General features: G+C 46.3%; 1 protein-coding gene across 1 annotated transcript in view; it reads right to left on the minus strand.

The window, feature by feature from the left end:
* The window catches only part of LOC141074977 (uncharacterized), a 103,959-nt gene extending 86,756 nt beyond the window's left edge, over positions 1 to 17,203 (minus strand). The window contains exons 1-9 of the mRNA XM_073562305.1: positions 17,155 to 17,203; positions 16,906 to 16,979; positions 15,748 to 15,897; positions 15,439 to 15,618; positions 15,233 to 15,356; positions 11,193 to 11,197; positions 10,987 to 11,136; positions 10,678 to 10,857; positions 10,002 to 10,092 (exon numbers count right to left, since the gene is read on the minus strand). Of these exons, the coding sequence (XP_073418406.1) occupies positions 10,002 to 10,092; positions 10,678 to 10,857; positions 10,987 to 11,136; positions 11,193 to 11,197; positions 15,233 to 15,356; positions 15,439 to 15,618; positions 15,748 to 15,897; positions 16,906 to 16,979; positions 17,155 to 17,203 (1,003 nt within the window). The remainder of the gene's footprint in view (positions 1 to 10,001; positions 10,093 to 10,677; positions 10,858 to 10,986; positions 11,137 to 11,192; positions 11,198 to 15,232; positions 15,357 to 15,438; positions 15,619 to 15,747; positions 15,898 to 16,905; positions 16,980 to 17,154) is intronic.
* Between the last annotated feature and the right edge of the window lie 1,903 nt (positions 17,204 to 19,106).

The raw sequence follows: 19,106 nt of genomic DNA on the forward strand, positions 1-19,106 counted from the left end.
TTCTATCTGTGTGAGTGTTTTTTCATCTTGCTTCACCATCATTATATGTTGGGGGCTGCCTTTTACTTTGGGGTCTGCTCTGGGGCAGTTTAGATTTCCTTTTCTGTCTTTAGGCTATTTAGCTCTCCGGCTGTGATAGAGGGGTCTAGGGCACTGTAGGAACCCCCCACGGCTACTGCTAGTTGTGTTGATAGGTTCAGGGGTCTGCAATCTGATAGTTGCCAACTTCTCTGGTTTTCTGGACGTAGCTTCTATTTTTGTGTCTGCTTCCTACGGTGACTCATTCATAACAGGACTGTATGGTAGGAGACCCAGGAAGACCCCACTTCTTACCCCGAGACATAAAAAAGCCAGGCTGGAGTTTGCCAAAACTTACCTGAAAAAGGCTAAAACATTTTGGAAGAATGTTCTCTGGTCAGATGAGACAAAAGTAGAGCTTTTTGGGCAAAGGTATCAACATAGAGTTTACAGGAGAAAAAAGAGGCATTCAAAGAAAAAACACGGTCCCTACAGTCAAACATGACGGAGGTTCCCTGATGTTTTGGGGTTGCTTTGCTGCCTCTGGCACTGGGCTGCTTGACTGTGTGCATGGCATTATGAAGTCTGAAGACTACCAACAAATTTTGCAGCATAATGTAGGGCCCAGTGTGAGAAAGCTGGGTCTCCCTCAGAGGTCATGGGTCTGCCAGCAGGACAATGACCCAAAACACACTTCAAAAAGCACTAGAAAATGGTTTGAGAGAAAGCACTGGAGACTTCTAAGGTGGCCAGCAATGAGTCCAGACCTGAATCCCATAGAACACCCGTGGAGAGATCTAAACATGGCAGTTTGGAGAAGGCACCCTTCAAATATCAGGGACCTGGAGCAGTTTGCCAAAGAAGAATGGTCTAAAATTCCAGCAGAGCATTGTAAGAAACTCATTGATGGTTACCGGAAGCGGTTGGTCGCAGTTATTTGGCTAAAGGTTGTGCAACCAAGTATAATGCTGAGGGTGCCAATACTTTTGTCTGGCCCATTTTTGGAATTGTGTGTGAAATGATCAAAGTTTTGCTTTTTGCTTCATTCTCTTTTGTGTTTTTTCATTTAAGACAAATTAAATGAAGATAATAATACCAAAGAATTTGTGTTTGCAATCATTTTCAGGAAGAAACTGAGTATTATCTGGCAGAATTGCAGGGGTGTCAATACTTTTGGCCACAACTGTAGCTTGCTAGAGCATATTGTCCTACAAACAATTTTATATGCGTCCCAATTCATCAGCCAGAATCCACGATCCTATTATGCTAGGTCAAATTTATGGACACAAACTAATGTCCTAGAAAAGAAACAGCTTTTCACATTTATGAGGGGAAACACAGCCAACTAAACCCACCAGGATGCCCTACTTATCTGGGGACATCGGGAAAAATGGTTTTGAGCCTTTTTTTTTTTTTTTTTTATAAAAAGGCTACAATCTATATGTTGACAACTACTACACCAGCATACCTCTATTTAAAAGTCTGGTTGAACATAACATAGGGGCTTGTGGGACCATTCGCAAAAACCGTCAGGGGTTTCCACAATCATTGGTCAGCAAAAAGTTCCGAAAGGGGCAGTCAGGGGCTTTACACAATGGAGAGCTGCTTGCCCTTAATATTAAGGATAAATAAAATATTTTTATCCTGAGCTCGATCCACACAGATGCCACAAGGGCCACTGCAGACCAACAGGGATCCACTACTCCAAAACCTGTGTCTGTCATTGACTACAACAAATATATGGGGGTGTGGACCTTGCAGATCAGGTTCTACAGTCATACCAGGTGTCAAGAAAATCATATATCTGGTATAAAAAGTTAGTCATGTATTTGTTTCAGGTGGCTACATATAATTCTTTTGTGTTATACAAAAAAGCCAGAAATGCAGATACTTTCCTTGATTATCAGGAAAAGGTCACTGAAAATCTTGTTTTTGACAATGTTGTCTGCCTCCTACGGTGACTCATTCATAACAGAATCACCCGCCACACCGCTGATCCTAGGGTACTCAATAGCAGGAAAGAATTGCAGAAAAAAAAAAAAAAAGTGTGTATATTTTTTCCTCTATATCTCTGAGGCCGTAGGGGGAATTTTCTTTTTCTCTCAATGGAGATAAAGCAATTGTCTGATCGTGTGGAGCAGCTCGCTGCGGAAGTGCGGGGAATTTCCGCCTACCTTGCTCATTCACATGCTGCTGAACCAAAGATTCCTACACCTGATGTATTTTTTGGGGATCGGTCTAAATTTTTGAATTTCAAAAATAATTGTAAATTATTTTTTGCCTTGAAGCCTAACTCGTCAGGGAGCTCCGCGCAGCAGGTTAAAATTGTCATCTCTTTGCTGCGTGGCGATCCCCAGGATTGGGCGTTTTCTTTGAAACCAGATGATCCTATTCTGACTAATGTGAATGCATTTTTTCAAGCCTTGGGGTTGTCGGTGTGCCTTTAGTGAGGCTCCGGTGTTTTCCACCTCTCCTCAGTCGCATGATGTTCCTGATTATTTGGCGGACTTTTATGATGTATTTAGTGACAATGAGTCTGCGTCTCTGCCTCCACATAGGAGTTATGACTGTGCAATTGAACTGAGCCCGGGGGTGTAAATTTCCCAAGGGTCGGCTCTTCAATTTATCTGTACCCGAGCACGAGGCTATGCGATCCTATATTAAGGAGGCATTGGAGAAGGGTCATATTAGACCATCCTCGTCACCCTTAGGTGCCGGGTTTTTTTTTGTAGCCAAAAAGGATGGATCATTAAGACCTTGTATTAATTATCGTGCCCTCAACAAAATTACTGTTAAATATCAGTATCCGTTACCCCTGATTTCGGATCTATTCTCTAGAGTTAAAGGTGATGGTGGTTTACCAAGCTTGACCTCAGGGGGGCATATAATCTTATTCGCATTAAGCATGGGGATGAATGGAAGACGGCGTTTAATACTCCGGAGGGACATTTTGAGTACCTGGTGATGCCTTTTGGGCTCACTAATGCCCCTTCTGTCTTCCAGTGCTTCATGAACGATATTTTCCGAGATTTTGTCGATAAATTTTTGATTATCTATCTGGATGATATTTTGATCTTCTCCAAGGATTGGGATTCTCATGTGGAACATATTCGGACTGTGTTCCGGATCTTGAGGGAGAATTCCCTGTATGTCAAAGGATCTAAATGCCTTTTTGGAGTACAGAGGATTTCTTTTTTGGGATTTATTTTGTCCCCGTCAACTATTGAAATGGACCCGGCCAAGGTACAGGCCATTTACAATTGGGTTCAGCCCACTTCTTTGAAGGCCCTCCAGAAGTTTTTGGGTTTTGCTAATTTTTATCGGAAATTTATAGCAAAATTTTCTAGTATTGCCAAGCCATTGACTGATTTGACTAAGAAGGGTGCTGATGTGTTAAATTGGTCTCCGGAGGCTGTTTCTTCCTTTCAGGAGCTTAAGCGAATATTCACCTCAGCCCCGGTTTTGCGGCAACCTGATGTCTCACTTCCGTTCCAGGTAGAGGTGGATGCTTCTGAGATTGGTGCAGGAGCTGTTTTGTCCCAAAAGGATCCTGTAACATCTAAAATGAATCCCTGTGCTTTCTTTTCCCGAAAGTTCTCTCCATCTGAACGTAACTATGATGTGGAGAATCGGGAACTGTTGGCCATGAAATGGGCATTTGAGGAGTGGAGACATTGGTTGGAGGGAGCTAAGCATCAAGTCGTGGTCCTCACTGACCACAAGAATTTAATTTACCTAGAGTCGGCTAAGCGCTTGAACCCTAGACAGGCTAGGTGGGCCTTGTTTTTTACACGTTTTGATTTTGTGGTTTCTTTTCTTCCTGGAACTAAGAATGTCAAGGCTGACGCCCTCTCTAGGAGCTTCTTTGCTGATTCTCCTGTGGTGACCAAGCCTGCTACCATCTTAGGCGAAGGGGTAGTTCTTTCTGCCATCTCGCCCGATTTGAGACATGCTCTGGAAGAGTTCCAGGAGGACAAACCTGAGCATTGTCCCAGTGGAAAGTTGTATGTTCCTGACCAGTGGAAGAAGAGAGTGATGTCTGAAGTTCATTGCTCTGCTTTGGCTGGTCATCCAGGTATTTTTGGTACTAGAGATCTGGTGAGTCGGTCCTTTTGGTGGCCCTCCTTGTCTCGTGATGTCAGGAATTTTGTGCAGTCCTGTGGGACGTGCTCCCGGTCTAAATCGTGTTCTCGCTCTAGTGGGTTGTTGATGCCTTTGCCTGTCCCCAAGAGGCCATGGACCCATATTTCAGTGGATTTCATCTCTGATATGCCTGTCTCTCAAAGGATGACTGTTATTTGGGTGATTTGTGATAGGTTCTCTAAGATGGTTCATCTTGTACCACTCCCTAAGTTGCCGTCTTCCTCTGAGTTGGTGCCCCTGTTTTTTCAACAGGTGGTTCGCTTGCACGGGATTCCTGAGAACATTGTATCTGACAGAGGAGTTCAGTTTGTGTCTAGATTTTGGAGAACTTTCTGTTCCAAGCTGGGAATTCAGTTGTCCTTCTCCTCTGCTTTTCACCCTCAGACCAATGGGCAGACAGAGAGAACAAACCAGACCTTGGAGTCATATTTGAGATGCTTTATTTCCGCTGATCAGGATGATTGGGTTTCATTTTTGCCCTTGGCCGAATTTGCTTTAAATAATAGAGCTAGTTCTGCCACTTTGATGTCACCTTTTTTTTGTAACTTTGGGTTTCATCCTCGATTCTCTTCAGGGCAGGTGGAGCCCTCTGCCTGCCCAGGTGTTGACACTGTGGTGGAGAGAATGCACCAGATCTGGGACCAAGTGGTAGATAAGTTATCTCTCTCCCAGGAAAAGGCCCAGCGGTTTTCCAACCGACATAGGACCATTGGTCCCCAGTTTAAGGTTGGTGATATGGTGTGGTTATCATCAAAAAATATTGCTATGAAGGTGGCTTCTCCTAAGTTTAAGCCTAGATTTATTGGACCTTACAAGATTTTGGAGATTATTAATCCGGTCTCTTTTTGTTTGGCTCTTCCTGTCACATTTAAAATCCATAATGTGTTTCATAAGTCCTTGTTGAAGAGGTTTGTTCAACCTGTTGTTCCGGGGGTGGCACCTCCAGACCCTGTATTGGTTGAAGGTAACATGGAATATGAGGTAGAGAAAGTACTGGATTCCCGTCTGGCTAGACGGAGACTCCAGTATTTGGTTAAGTGGAAGGGTTATGGTCAGGAGGATAATTCCTGGGTCTCTGCCTCTGATATTCATGCCAAAAGATTGGTGCGTGCCTTTCATCGGGCTCACCCTGATCGCCCTGGTGGCGTGGTTGAGGGTTCGGTGACCCCTCCTCAAGGGGGAGGTACTGTTGTGAGTTCATTTTCCCCTTCACTACTGAGGCCCGATGAACTCCCTCTTCTGGTAAGGAAAGGTAGTGAGCCTGATTATCAGCCACCTGAGCCTAATGATGATGACTGGCTGAGTGGAGTTACGGACTGGATATAAGGCTGCCGACGCCCTTCTGCCCTGCGGGTGATTTCTCTGTGGGATCCTTGGAGACCAGTCTGAATTCCTGCTCTTCTAAAGCTAAATTTTTCTGCTCTGCTTTTTGCATTTGTGCTTTGACTTTGTTTGCTTTGTTTTTCTGGACTTCTGCCATTCCCTGCTGGGGTGAGCTGAATTCCTTTAGCTCTGTCTTCTGAAAATACCTGAGTGCTCATATAGTTTTTGAAGCCTAGCTGCTTCAGGGTCTTTTTCCATATCAGCTGTTGGCTTATGTCTTTGATAGGGTTTTGGCAGATTGCAGACAGCAACCTTCCTTTCCTGTCCTGTTTAGTTTAGCTTGGGCCCCATCGTTTGCTCAGCCTATCTTTCTATCTGTGTGAGTGTTTTTTCATCTTGCTTCACCGTAATTATATGTTGGGGGCTGCCTTTTACTTTGGGGTCTGCTCTGGGGCAGTTTAGATTTCCTTTTCTGTCTTTAGGCTATTTAGCTCTCCGGCTGTGATCAAGGGGTCTAGGGCACCGTAGGAACCCCCCACGGCTACTGCTAGTTGTGTTGATAGGTTCAGAGGTCTGCAATCTGATAGTTGCCAACTTCTCTGGTTTTCTGGACGTAGCTTCTATTTTTGTGTCTGCCTCCTACGGTGACTCATTCATAACAGGACTGTATGGTAGGAGACCAAGGAAGACCCCACTTCTTACCCCGAGACATAAAAAAGCCAGGCTGGAGTTTGCCAAAACTTACCCGAAAAAGGCTAAAACATTTTGGAAGAATGTTCTCTGGTCAGATGAGACAAAAGTAGAGCTTTTTGGGCAAAGGTATCAACATAGAGTTTACAGGAGAAAAAAGAGGCATTCAAAGAAAAAAACACGGTCCCTACAGTCAAACATGGCAGAGGTTCCCTGATGTTTTGGGGGTTGCTTTGCTGCCTCTGGCACTGGGCTGCTTGACTGTGTGCATGGCATTATGAAGTCTGAAGACTACCAACAAATTTTGCAGCATAATGTAGGGCCCAGTGTGAGAAAGCTGGGTCTCCCTCAGAAGTCATGGGTCTGCCAGCAGGACAATGACCCAAAACACACTTCAAAAAGCACTAGAAAATGGTTTGAGAGAAAGCACTGGAGACTTCTAAGGTGGCCAGCAATGAGTCCAGACCTGAATCCCATAGAACACCTGTGGAGAGATCTAAAAATGGCAGTTTGGAGAAGGCACCCTTCAAATATCAGGGACCTGGAGCAGTTTGCCAAAGAAGAATGGTCTAAAATTCCAGCAGAGTATTGTAAGAAACTCATTGATGGTTACCGGAAGCGGTTGGTCGCAGTTATTTTGGCTAAAGGTTGTGCAACCAAGTATAATGCTGAGGGTGCCAATACTTTTGTCTGGCCCATTTTTGGAGTTGTGTGTGAAATGATCAAAGTTTTGCTTTTTGCTTCATTCTCTTTTGTGTTTTTTCATTTAAGACAAATTAAATGAAGATAATAATACCAAAGAATTTGTGTTTGCAATCATTTTCAGGAAGAAACTGAGTATTATCTGACAGAATTGCAGGGGTGTCAATACTTTTGGCCACAACTGTAGCTTGCTAGAGCATATTGTCCTACAAACAATTTTATATGCGTCCCAATTTATCAGCCAGAATCCACGATCCTATTATGCTAGGTCAAATTTATGGACACAAACTAATGTCCTAGAAAAGAAACAGCTTTTCACATTTATGAGGGGAAACACAGTCAACTAAACCCACCAGGATGCCCTACTTATCTGGGGACATCTGGAAAAATGGTTTTGAGCCTTTTTTTTTTTTTTACAAAAAGGCAACAATCTGTATGTTGACAACTACTACACCAGCATACCTCTATTTAAAAGTCTGGTTGAACATAACATAGGGGCTTGTGGAACCATTCACAAAAACCGTCAGGGGTTTCCACAATCATTGGTCAAAGAACATTTCCGAATGGGGCAGTCAGAGGCTTTACACAATGGAGAGCTGCTTGCCCTTAATATTAAGGATAAATAAAATATTTTTATCCTGAGCTCGATCCACACAGATGCCACAAGGGCCACTGCAGACCAACAGGGATCCACTACTCCAAAACCTGTGTCTGTCATTGACTACAACAAATATATGGGGTGTGGACCTTGCAGATCAGGTTCTACAGCCATACCAGGGATCAAGAAAATCATATACCTGGTATAAAAAGTTAGTCATGTATTTGTTTCAGGTGGCCACATATAATTCTTTTGTGTTATACAGAAAAGCCGGAAATGCAGATACTTTCCTTGATTATCAGGAAAAGGTCACTGAAAAGCTTGTTTTTGACAATGTTGTCCGCGCCAATCCTTTAGAATGTGAAGATGTCAGAAGACTCACTGAGCGACATTTTATTGCACTCATCCCAGTAACTGAAACAAGAAAGAACCCCCAGAGAAGATGTCGTGTATGTTCCTAGAGAGGAATGAGGCATGATCCCCGCTATTATTACCCACAATGCCCATCACTGCCAGCCTTATGCCTCCATGACGGCTTTACAATCTTCCACACAGAACCACGTTTTTGAACTGTTTTGACATTCAAGCATTTGGATTATTTAGTGACAGACACATTTGAGTAGAGCTGACGTAACAATTTCCGGGGGTAGGTGGGGGGAGGTCTCCAGAGACACAAGCTGGGCACAATATATTGGGCACTACAATGACATTTTTGCAATTTTTGCTCTGAAACTACAAGTTTCTGGAAATCATCCATGTAGTGAAACTGGTCACTATATCCATAGATGAATTCCCAGAGGGGTGTCACTTCCAAAATGGGGTCACTTCAGGGGGGATTCTGTTGTTCTGGCACTTAGCAGCTCTCCAAAGTGCCACAACAGCAGAATTCCCCCTGAAGTGACCCATTTTGGAAATGACACCCCTCTGCGAATTCATCTATGGGTGTAGTGACCATTTACCTATCTACCTATTTTCCAATGTAAAATCTGGGGTTAAAACAACATTTTAGTCGTAAAAATAAACCATATTTTTCGGACTATAAGACGCACTTTTTCCCAAGAAATTTTGGGGGGAAATGGGGGTGCGTCTTATAGTCGGAATATACTTACAAATGCTGCTGCGGCGGTGGTGCTATGTGGAGGGCTCCGCCAGCATTTTGTCAAAGCCCGGAGACCCCCGCAGTTCCATTGCTGTGATGCAGTGGTCTCCACAAAAATGGCCGCTGTGGGCGGCGCATGCTCAGATTCAGATCTTGGCCACGTGGTGGTGTATAGGAATGCAATATAGCGAATTATAGGGAGAGAATAGCTAATTTCTGGATATAAAGTACTGTACCATTAAATGGCCTTGGCACCCCGAAGTGCGTTTCATGTTTAGCTTTTTCCAAGGGGCTCTCCAAATGTGACATGGCAACCGCTAATTATTCCAGTATATTTTACATTCAAAAAGTCAAATGGCACGCCTTCCTTCCGAACCCTGCCGTGTGCCTAAACAGTATATTTCCCCGACATACGGGGTATCGGCATGCTCAGGAGAAATTGGAAAACAAAATGTATCATCCATTTTCTCCTGTTACGCTTGCAAAAGTAAAAAAAAAAATAGGTGTAAAGGAAAATTTTTATTATAGAAAAGAAAATGTTTATTTTTTCCTTCCACATTCCATTCATTCCTGTGAAGCAACTGAAGGGTTAATAAACTTCTTGAATGTGGTTTTGAGCTCCTTGAGGGGTGCAGTTTTTACAATGGTGTCACTTTTGGGTATTTTCGGTCATATTGACCCCCAAACTCACTTCAAATGTGAGGTGGTCCCTAAAAAAATGGTTTTGTAAATTTCGTTGTAAAAATGAGAAATCGCTGTTTAACTTTTAACCCTTATAACTTCCTAACAAAAAAAATTGATACAGATGCTACTGTGCAGGCGCCGCCATCGCCGATGATATTTTGCTGGATGTAATTTCTTTCTAAGCCTCACAATAGCCACAATATTATAGGCATTATCACCAATAATATCAATGCTATTATATGCATTATGTAATAATGGGGGCAGGTCAGTGAGGGGTCAGCGACCTGTCATAAGCCAATACAGATGAATATGTAATCAGAGCACCACATAAAGCCCCGCCCACAGCCCCGCCCCAGAGCACGAGAATCTCATTAACTGAAAACTACTAATACAGATTACACAACAGTAAACCAGAGTTGCCCTCATTTATGGTGGACCATTGGAGCTACTATGGATCCTGAGCAGAAGATTAGAGGAAATAATATTGCTCCCCATTTCAGGAGAGATTGTGCAGTAATCTGAATTCCTTAGGATCGAAAACAATGTAATTGGTTGTAAGTTCTATAGAAAAGGGCTTTCAATGCCCAAAGTCATTTGAACAGTTTTGGGTGGAGGAGAATGTTGTGGTCTAGAGGCAAAATGGTGATCATGGTAATACGGCCGGACTACACCACCGATAAAGCAGCCACAGCCGGTGACTGAGAGGAATCTGTGACTTCTCTGCATTCAGTGGTTACTACTCACCTGGGTAGTCATATGTGGGAATCTCCTCTTTACACCACTCATCACCCCTCACATATGTCTCTGTAGTATTAATATGGGTCAGATCTTCACCCTGAAACAAATATTGTAAAAGTCACCGACAGATGGAGAAGTCCCATCTATGATCAGCTCTAATCCTGCCATCTCCACCGCTCTCATTACACAAGTATAAAACATATAATACTGGTGGATAAAACAAGACTGAGCACAAGACCTTCACAGCCGTCTACACATCATAGGGGAGATCTCCTGACACCTTCTCTCCATCTACCTGATGATCCTGAGGAGCACTGGGATCTTCTTGGTTACAGTCCTGTGGAAGAAGAGGACGGGGACATCTCTCTGGTGTTGTCCTCTTACTGGATAGATCTGGAGGAAACACATACAGGGACTGAATTCATTCTCTACATACAGATAATTATAGGCCGTGTGTATTTAGTCCTGTCTATTACCTGGTGATGTGAGGGGCTGGGGAACCTCCATTATGACGTTCTTGTACAGATCTCTGTGTCCTGCTAAATACTCCCACTCCTCCATGGAGAAATAGACGGCGACATCCTGACACCTTATAGGAACCTGACACATACAATGATACCGTCATCCCCCGATCCCTTCATAGTGTTACTGTATAATATCCCAGCATTCCCAGCAGTGTCACCTCTCCAGCCAGCAGCTCAATCATCTTGTAGATGAGTTCTAGGATCTTCTGGTCATTGATGTCCTCATGGATCAGGGGGTGAGGTGGAGGCCCTGTGATTGGGCTCAGGGGTCTTCCCCATCCCTCAGACACAGGGTCCTGACAGCGATCACTAGAGGTCTTCTTCACCACTGTGTAATCCTGGTTATGGAGAGACACATTAATAAATCTCACTACAGACATTTCCAGAGTCCTCACCTCTCCAGTTCTGTCCATCTGTTATTCCCATAGATAAGAATGATGTAATGTGACGTCATCAGAATCTCTCACCTCTCCAGTGAGACGGAAGAGGATCTCTAGGGTGAGGTGTAACATCCTCTCCGCCATCTTGTCTCTGTCCATATCCATCCTTGATGGGTAAATCAGGAAAATTCTCTTCTGTAGAAGATCTTCACTGAGAGGATCCGATATTGTAGAGACCTGAATGAGAAGAAGATGATCCGATGTAACATCATAAGAATCCTGTGTAATAATACAATTACTGGAGACAATAAGGGAAACATATGAGGAGATTTATTATTTTACATATATGTCTCTGTAGTATTAATATGGGTCAGATCTTCACCCTGAAACAAATATTGTAAAAGTCACAGACAGATGGAGAAGTCCCATCTATGATCAGCTCTAATCCTGCCATCTCCACCGTTCTCATTACACAAGTATAAAACACTAGCTGAAGAGCCCGGCGCTGCCCGGACATAGTAACTAAGTACAGTTAGTTATAACAAATTATAACGACTATATCTATCTCTACATATAAAGCTGAGTGTATAGCCCCGCCCACTCCGCATAGCCACATTCACGTTAATATCCCACATCATCCCATAATCCAGAGCCACCGGACTACTATCCCACATCATCCCATCAGCCAGAGCCACCGGACTACTATCCCTAATATCCCACATCATCCCATCAGCCAGAGCCACCGGACTACTACCCCTAATATCCCACATCATCCTGTCAGCCAGAGCCACCGGACTACTACCCCTAATATCCCACATCATCCCGTCAGCCAGAGCCACCGGACTACTACCCCTAATATCCCACATCATCCCGTCAGCCAGAGCCACCGGACTACTACCCCTAATATCCCACATCGTCCCATCAGCCAGAGCCACCGGACTACTACCCCTAATATCCCACATCGTCCCATCAGCCAGAGCCACCGGACTACTACCCCTAATATCCCACATCATCCCGTCAGCCAGAGCCACCGGACTACTACCCCTAATATCCCACATCATCTCGTCAGCCAGAGCCACCGGACTACTACCCCTAATATCCCACATCATCCCGTCAGCCAGAGCCACCGGACTACTACCCCTAATATCCCACATCATCCCATCAGCCAGAGCCACCGGACTACTACCCCTAATATCCCACATCATCTCGTCAGCCAGAGCCACCGGACTACTACCCCTAATATCCCACATCATCCCGTCAGCCAGAGCCACCGGACTACTACCCCTAATATCCCACATCATCCCGTCAGCCAGAGCCACCGGACTACTACCCCTAATATCCCACATCGTCCCATCAGCCAGAGCCACCGGACTACTACCCCTAATATCCCACATCGTCCCATCAGCCAGAGCCACCGGACTACTACCCCTAATATCCCACATCATCCCGTCAGCCAGAGCCACCGGACTACTACCCCTAATATCCCACATCGTCCCATCAGCCAGAGCCACCGGACTACTACCCCTAATATCCCACATCATCCCGTCAGCCAGAGCCACCGGACTACTACCACTAATATCCCACATCATCCCGTCAGCCAGAGCCACCGGACTACTACCCCTAATATCCCACATCATCCCGTCAGCCATAGCCACTGGACTACTACCCCTAATATCCCACATCATCCCGTCAGCCAGAGCCACCGGACTACTACCACTAATATCCCACATCATCCCGTCAGCCAGAGCCACCGGACTACTACCCCTAATATCCCACATCATCCCGTCAGCCAGAGCCACCGGACTACTACCCCTAATATCCCACATCATCCCGTCAGCCAGAGCCACCGGACTACTACCCCTAATATCCCACATCGTCTCATCAGCCAGAGCCACCGGACTACTACCACTAATATCCCACATCATCGCATCACCCAGAGCCACCGGACTACTACCCCTAATATCCCACATCATCCCGTCAGCCAGAGCCACCGGACTACTACCCCTAATATCCCACATCGTCTCATCAGCCAGAGCCACCGGACTACTACCCCTAATATCCCACATCATCCCGTCAGCCAGAGCCACCGGACTACTACCCCTAATATCCCACATCGTCTCATCAGCCAGAGCCACCGGACTACTACCCCTAATATCCCACATCGTCCCATCAGCCAGAGCCACCGGACTACTACCACTAATATCCCACATCATCCCGTCAGCCAGAGCCACCGGACTACTACCCCTAATATCCCACATCATCCCGTCAGCCAGAGCCACCGGACTACTACCCCTAATATCCCACATCATCCCATCAGCCAGAGCCACCGGACTACCACCCCTAATATCCCACATCATCCCGTCAGCCAGAGCCACCGGACTACTACCCCTAATATCCCACATCATCCAGTCAGCCAGAGCCACCGGACTACTACCCTAATATCCCACATCATCCCATCAGCCAGAGCCACCGGACTACTACCCCTAATATCCCACATCATCTCGTCAGCCAGAGCCACTGGACTACTCCCCCTAATATCCCACATCATCCCATCAGCCAGAGCCACCGGACTACTACCCCTAATATCCCACATCATCCCGTCAGCCAGAGCCACCGGACTACTACCTCTAATATCCCACATCATCCCGTCAGCCAGAGCCACCGGACTACTACCCCTAATATCCCACATCATCCCGTCAGCCAGAGCCACCGGACTACTACCCCTAATATCCCACATCATCCCGTCAGCCAGAGCCACTGGACTACTCCCCCTAATATCCCACATCATCCCGTCAGCCAGAGCCACCGGACTACTACCACTAATATCCCACATCATCCCGTCAGCCAGAGCCACCGGACTACTACCCCTAATATCCCACATCATCCCGTCAGCCAGAGCCACCGGACTACTACCCCTAATATCCCACATCATCTCGTCAGCCAGAGCCACTGGACTACTCCCCCTAATATCCCACATCATCCCATCAGCCAGAGCCATCGGACTACTACCCCTAATATCCCACATCATCCAGTCAGCCAGAGCCACCGGACTACTACCCCTAATATCCCACATCATCCCGTCAGCCAGAGCCACCGGACTACTACCCCTAATATCCCACATCATCCAGTCAGCCAGAGCCACCGGACTACTACCCTAATATCCCACATCATCCCATCATCCTGGCGTCAGAACCAAAGCGCAGAGTGGATTTTCCCTGACTTCCATACCAATGATCCCTTTAATAGAACCCTGTGTCAGAATGAGAGCGCTGAGGGATTTGCCCTAACTCCCATACAGGAGATCCCTTTAAGAGAAGACTGGGGTCAGAACCAAAGCGCTGCATGGATTTGCCATGACTTCCATACCGGGGATCCCTTTAAGAGAGGCCTGGGGTCAGTATCAAAGCGCAGAGTGGATTTTCCCTGACTTCCATACCGGGGATCCCTTTAATAGAACCCTGAGGTCAGAATCAGAGTGCTGAGGGATTTGCCCTGACTTCCATACAGGAGATCTCTTTAAGAGAGCCTGGGGTCAGTACCAGAGCATTTGAAGGCAATTGCCCTGACGTCCATACCGGAGATCCCTTTAAGAGAGGCCTGGGTTCAAAACTGAAGCGCTGGATGGATTTGCCCTAACTTCCATACCAATGATCCCTTTAAGAGGCAAGATGTGCCTATGGGACGGAGGATGTGTGATGGGTATATGGGCAGGGAGGGGGGGATTCATTTCTGTCATGCTCTCTGCTCCTTTCTGGGGGGGGCAGACAATGGCTGGGAGCTTATGTTCCCGGGGATGCTAGATTTCTCCCACCATGTCAGTGTCTGCTGAGGTGTTGTCAAGTGGGAAAACTTGCTCATAGCAACCAATCACAGCTCAGCTGCTTTTAACCAGCTCTGGTGAAATGAGAGATGCTTAGTGATTGGTTGCAAGGAAAACTGCTGCTGCTCATAGCAGCCAATCACAGCTCAAATTCTTTTGAACAGCTCTGGTGAAATGAGAGATGCTTAGTGATTGGTTGGTGACACACACACACACATTCAGTTTTATATATAGAGATATAATACTGGTGGATAAAACAAGACTGAGCACAAGACCTTCACAGCCGTCTACACATCATAGGGGAGATCTCCTGACACCTTCTCTCCATCTACCTGATGATCCTGAGGAGCACTGGGATCTTCTTGGTTACAGTCCTGTGGAAGAAGAGGACGGGGACATCTCTCTGGTGTTGTCCTCTTACTGGATAGATCTGGAGGAAACACATACAGGGACGGAATTCATTCTCTACATACAGATAATTATAGGCCGTGTGTATTTAGTCCTGTCTATTACCTGGTGATGTGAGGGGCTGGGGAACCTCCATTATGACGTTCTTGTACAGATCTCTGTGTCCTTCTAAATTCTCCCACTCCTCCATGGAGAAATAGACAGCGACATCCTGACACCTTATAGGAACCTGACACATACAATGATACCGTCATCCCCCGATCTATTCATAGTGTTACTGTATAATGTCCCAGCATTCCCAGCAGTGTCACCTCTCCAGTCAGCAGCTCAATCATCTTGTAGATGAGTTCTAGGATCTTCTGGTCATTGATGTCCTCATGGATCAGGGGGTGAGGTGGAGGCCCCGTGATTGGGCTCAGGGGTATTCCCCATCCCTCAGACACAGGGTCCTGACAGCGATCACTAGAGGTCTTCTTCACCACTGTGTAATCCTGGTTATGGAGAGACACATTAATAAATCTCACTACAGACATTTCCAGAGTCCTCACCTCTCCAGTTCTGTCCATCTGTTATTCCCATAGATAAGAATGATGTAATGTGACGTCATCAGAATCTCTCACCTCTCCAGTGAGACGGAAGAGGATCTCTAGGGTGAGGTGTAACATCCTCTCCGCCATCTTGTCTCTGTCCATATCCATCCTTGATGGGTAAATCAGGAAAATTCTCTTCTGTAGAAGATCTTCACTGAGAGGATCCGATATTGTAGAGACCTGAATGAGAAGATGATCCGATGTAACATCATAAGAATCCTGTGTAATAATACAATTACTGGAGATAATAAGGGAAACATATGAGGAGATTTATTATCTTACAGTGTTTAGTTTTCTTCCCTGACATCTACTAATAAAACCTATATATTTAGGCCACAGACAACAAGCAGTTTCCTCCTCGGAGTCGGCAGCTGAACACGTTCCTCATAGACTCATCTTCCATAACGCTAATTCTCGTCTCATTACCGACACTGGAATCGGCATTAGCAATACTGCAGGAGATATTCATTACACGCGACATGAGAAATAACTCCTTCATGATGAGGACGACATCTTCATCTTCTACTGCGGCTCTAGAGACAGATGTGTCCAGAGTCGGTCACTGCCTCCATCCCCACCGGCCGTCTATATGAAGGTTTCCCGTCTTCCCCGCACTGGAATCTTCTCTCCCGTTAGATCTCAGCTCTGAGTCACACACAGAAGTTTGAGGCTTTTCTGGAAGAACAGGACAGGAGAGATCTGAGGCCGATGTCTCCATGTACAGGGTTTCCCCTCGGGATAAGAGGCTTTTCTATCCCTTTCCCCCAATTAGAGGGGACACCTGTGGATATCGGGGTCTTTACCGGCTGCAGTCCTGGGGGGATTTACTCGGTAACGTGGACGCTGGACAAACGTCACCATCAATTCCCATCAGAGTGAAGGAACATCGCTCCTCTATTCAGCTCTATGGATCCGGGATGAAATCCACTGCGGCCCCTGCAAGAAAAGAGCGAAGTCTGGTGAGACCCCCGAGGCCGGAGATTTCTACAGCTGCTCTGTGTAAAGTATGAAAAACCAGAGAGTTTTTTTAATCCTATTACAAGAAAAAAGTCCAAATGACTCTAATCCAAGACAATTTACAGGTGGACATCCATTGTCTTTATTACAGACGGACATAGATGTGAATACACATAGAAGATTAGAGCTTATAATAATAGATATCCACAGGAGCAGGCGGCAGCGGATCACCTGGAGAGCACCGGAGGGGATCAAACATGAGACAAACGAGATCATCTCAATCACTACATAGTAAAGTGCAGATGCTAAAAATGAGGAAAAAGGAGGGGCAGAATGATGGGTTAAATACCCATATTATATGGAATAAATAGCACTAAAAGGGCCACACATCAAGTATAAAATCATGTGACCAGCAAAAATAATAATGGCAGCAATCATGAGCCAAGAGGCCCTGTACTCAAATGACACTTCATAACCTACCCATATCCAGAGCACAGAAGCCCCGAACCTGCAGAGCCACACTCCACATATATGACTGCTCTGTGCACAGGACCTGTGATGAGGTCACAGGAGGGGAGGAGTCAGGAGTCACATGATCAGAGGCCTCAGTGTGTGCAGGACTCAGCTGTGCAGGTTCAAATAAGGATGAGGAACAGCATCTGGTCTGGGTGAAAAATTGTATCAAAAATGTATTCTGCCAGTACAAAATACAACGTTTCGGCCATATTGTGGCCTTTTTCAAGTATAACATAACAGCACAAATGGTGGCCTTTTATAGTGTGGCACAGCCAATCACCATTTAGGTAACACCCATCATGCGCGGTGCTATGCAAGGGATCAGCCACACGAACCGCCCACCGGGGAGGACCACGCACGCGCAGAGGCCTAGAGCACGCGATCACATACCGCACTCCCTCACAAACCCGCGCATGCGCTGATTAACAAAAACAAGTGTAATACCACACTTGAATAAATGAGTCCACACAGATAGGCCAAAATGCTCCCAAACAACGCAGCATATAAGAGACATGTGGCTGATCCCTTGCATAGCACCGCGCATGCGCGGTGCTCTGTGACGGAGACGTCACGTGACCGGACCTGCGGGGATGGGCGGCGCGCACCGTGACCTGGTGGTGCGCGTCATTAGACTGCGCTCCTGATACAACCTGGCTCTGGCTGATGTTGTCATATGGGGAGAGGGAACTCTGCCGATATAGGGATTTGTGAGTCCTCATATGATTGGTCGATTGGGGTTGGCGCCACTATTATGTGATTAGGGATTGGCGGTTTATATATGGATATGTATTACTGCAAGTGATTGGTGCGTTATTTCTATGGATACCTTTGATGCATCACGATCATTGGTGGCTGATTTGGGGATCGTTGTTTATATATGAAATGCTTTTGCAATATTTCTAATATGAATATGACCATTATTGTTAACGACTAGATAAACTGTGCTATTGAATATATATGTATCTGATGGATGTATTTATATGTATTTTATGTATGGATTTTCTGTGATGGGTGTTACCTAAATGGTGATTGGCTGTGCCACACTATAAAAGGCCACCATTTGTGCTGTTATGTTATACTTGAAAAAGGCCACAATATGGCCGAAACGTTGTATTTTGTACTGGCAGAATAAATTTTTGATACAATTTTTCACCCAGACCGGATGCTGTTCCTCTTCCTTATTTGGACTATTGTTCATTTGGGTCCATGAACCTTTGAACTGGCATCCAATCCTCCGCTGTGCTGTCAGCTGCTCTTTGCTGTCCGCTGTGCTGGTTGTCATGGTGGTGGATGAGGGGAAGTTTATGTGTGGGGTCAGGAGGGGTTTACAGGGTGGATGTAGCAGAGCCGCGTGTGTACGAGGTGTACGGAGCGGAGCCCTGTGTGTACGAGGTGTACGGAGCGGAGCCGTGTGTGTACGAGGTGTACGGAGCGGAGCCGTGTGTGTACGAGGTGTACGGAGCGGAGCCGTGTGTGTACGAGGTGTACGGAGCGGAGCCGTGTGTGTACGAGGTGTACGGAGCGGAGCCGTGTGTGTACGAGGTGTACGGAGCGGAGCCGTGTGTGTACGAGGTGTACGGAGCAGAGCCGTGTGTGTACGAGGTGTACGGAGCGGAGCCGTGTGTGTACGAGGTATACGGAGGGGAGCCGTGTGTGTACGAGGTATACGGAGCGGAGCCGTGTGTGTACGAGGTGTACAGAGCGGAGCCGTGTGTGTACGAGGTGTACGGAGCAGAGCCGTGTGTGTACGAGGTGTACGGAGCGGAGCCGTGTGTGTACGAGGTGTACGGAGGGGAGCCGTGTGTGTACGAGGTGTACGGAGCGGAGCCGTGTGTGTACGAGGTGTACGGAGCGGAGCCGTGTGTACGAGGTGTACGGAGCGGAGCCGTGTATGTACAGGGTGTACGGAGCGGAGC

This window comes from Dendrobates tinctorius, unplaced genomic scaffold (assembly GCF_039654945.1).
Source record: "Dendrobates tinctorius isolate UK_male_01 unplaced genomic scaffold, ASM3965494v1 ptg000345l, whole genome shotgun sequence".
Lineage (NCBI taxonomy): Eukaryota > Metazoa > Chordata > Amphibia > Anura > Dendrobatidae > Dendrobates > Dendrobates tinctorius.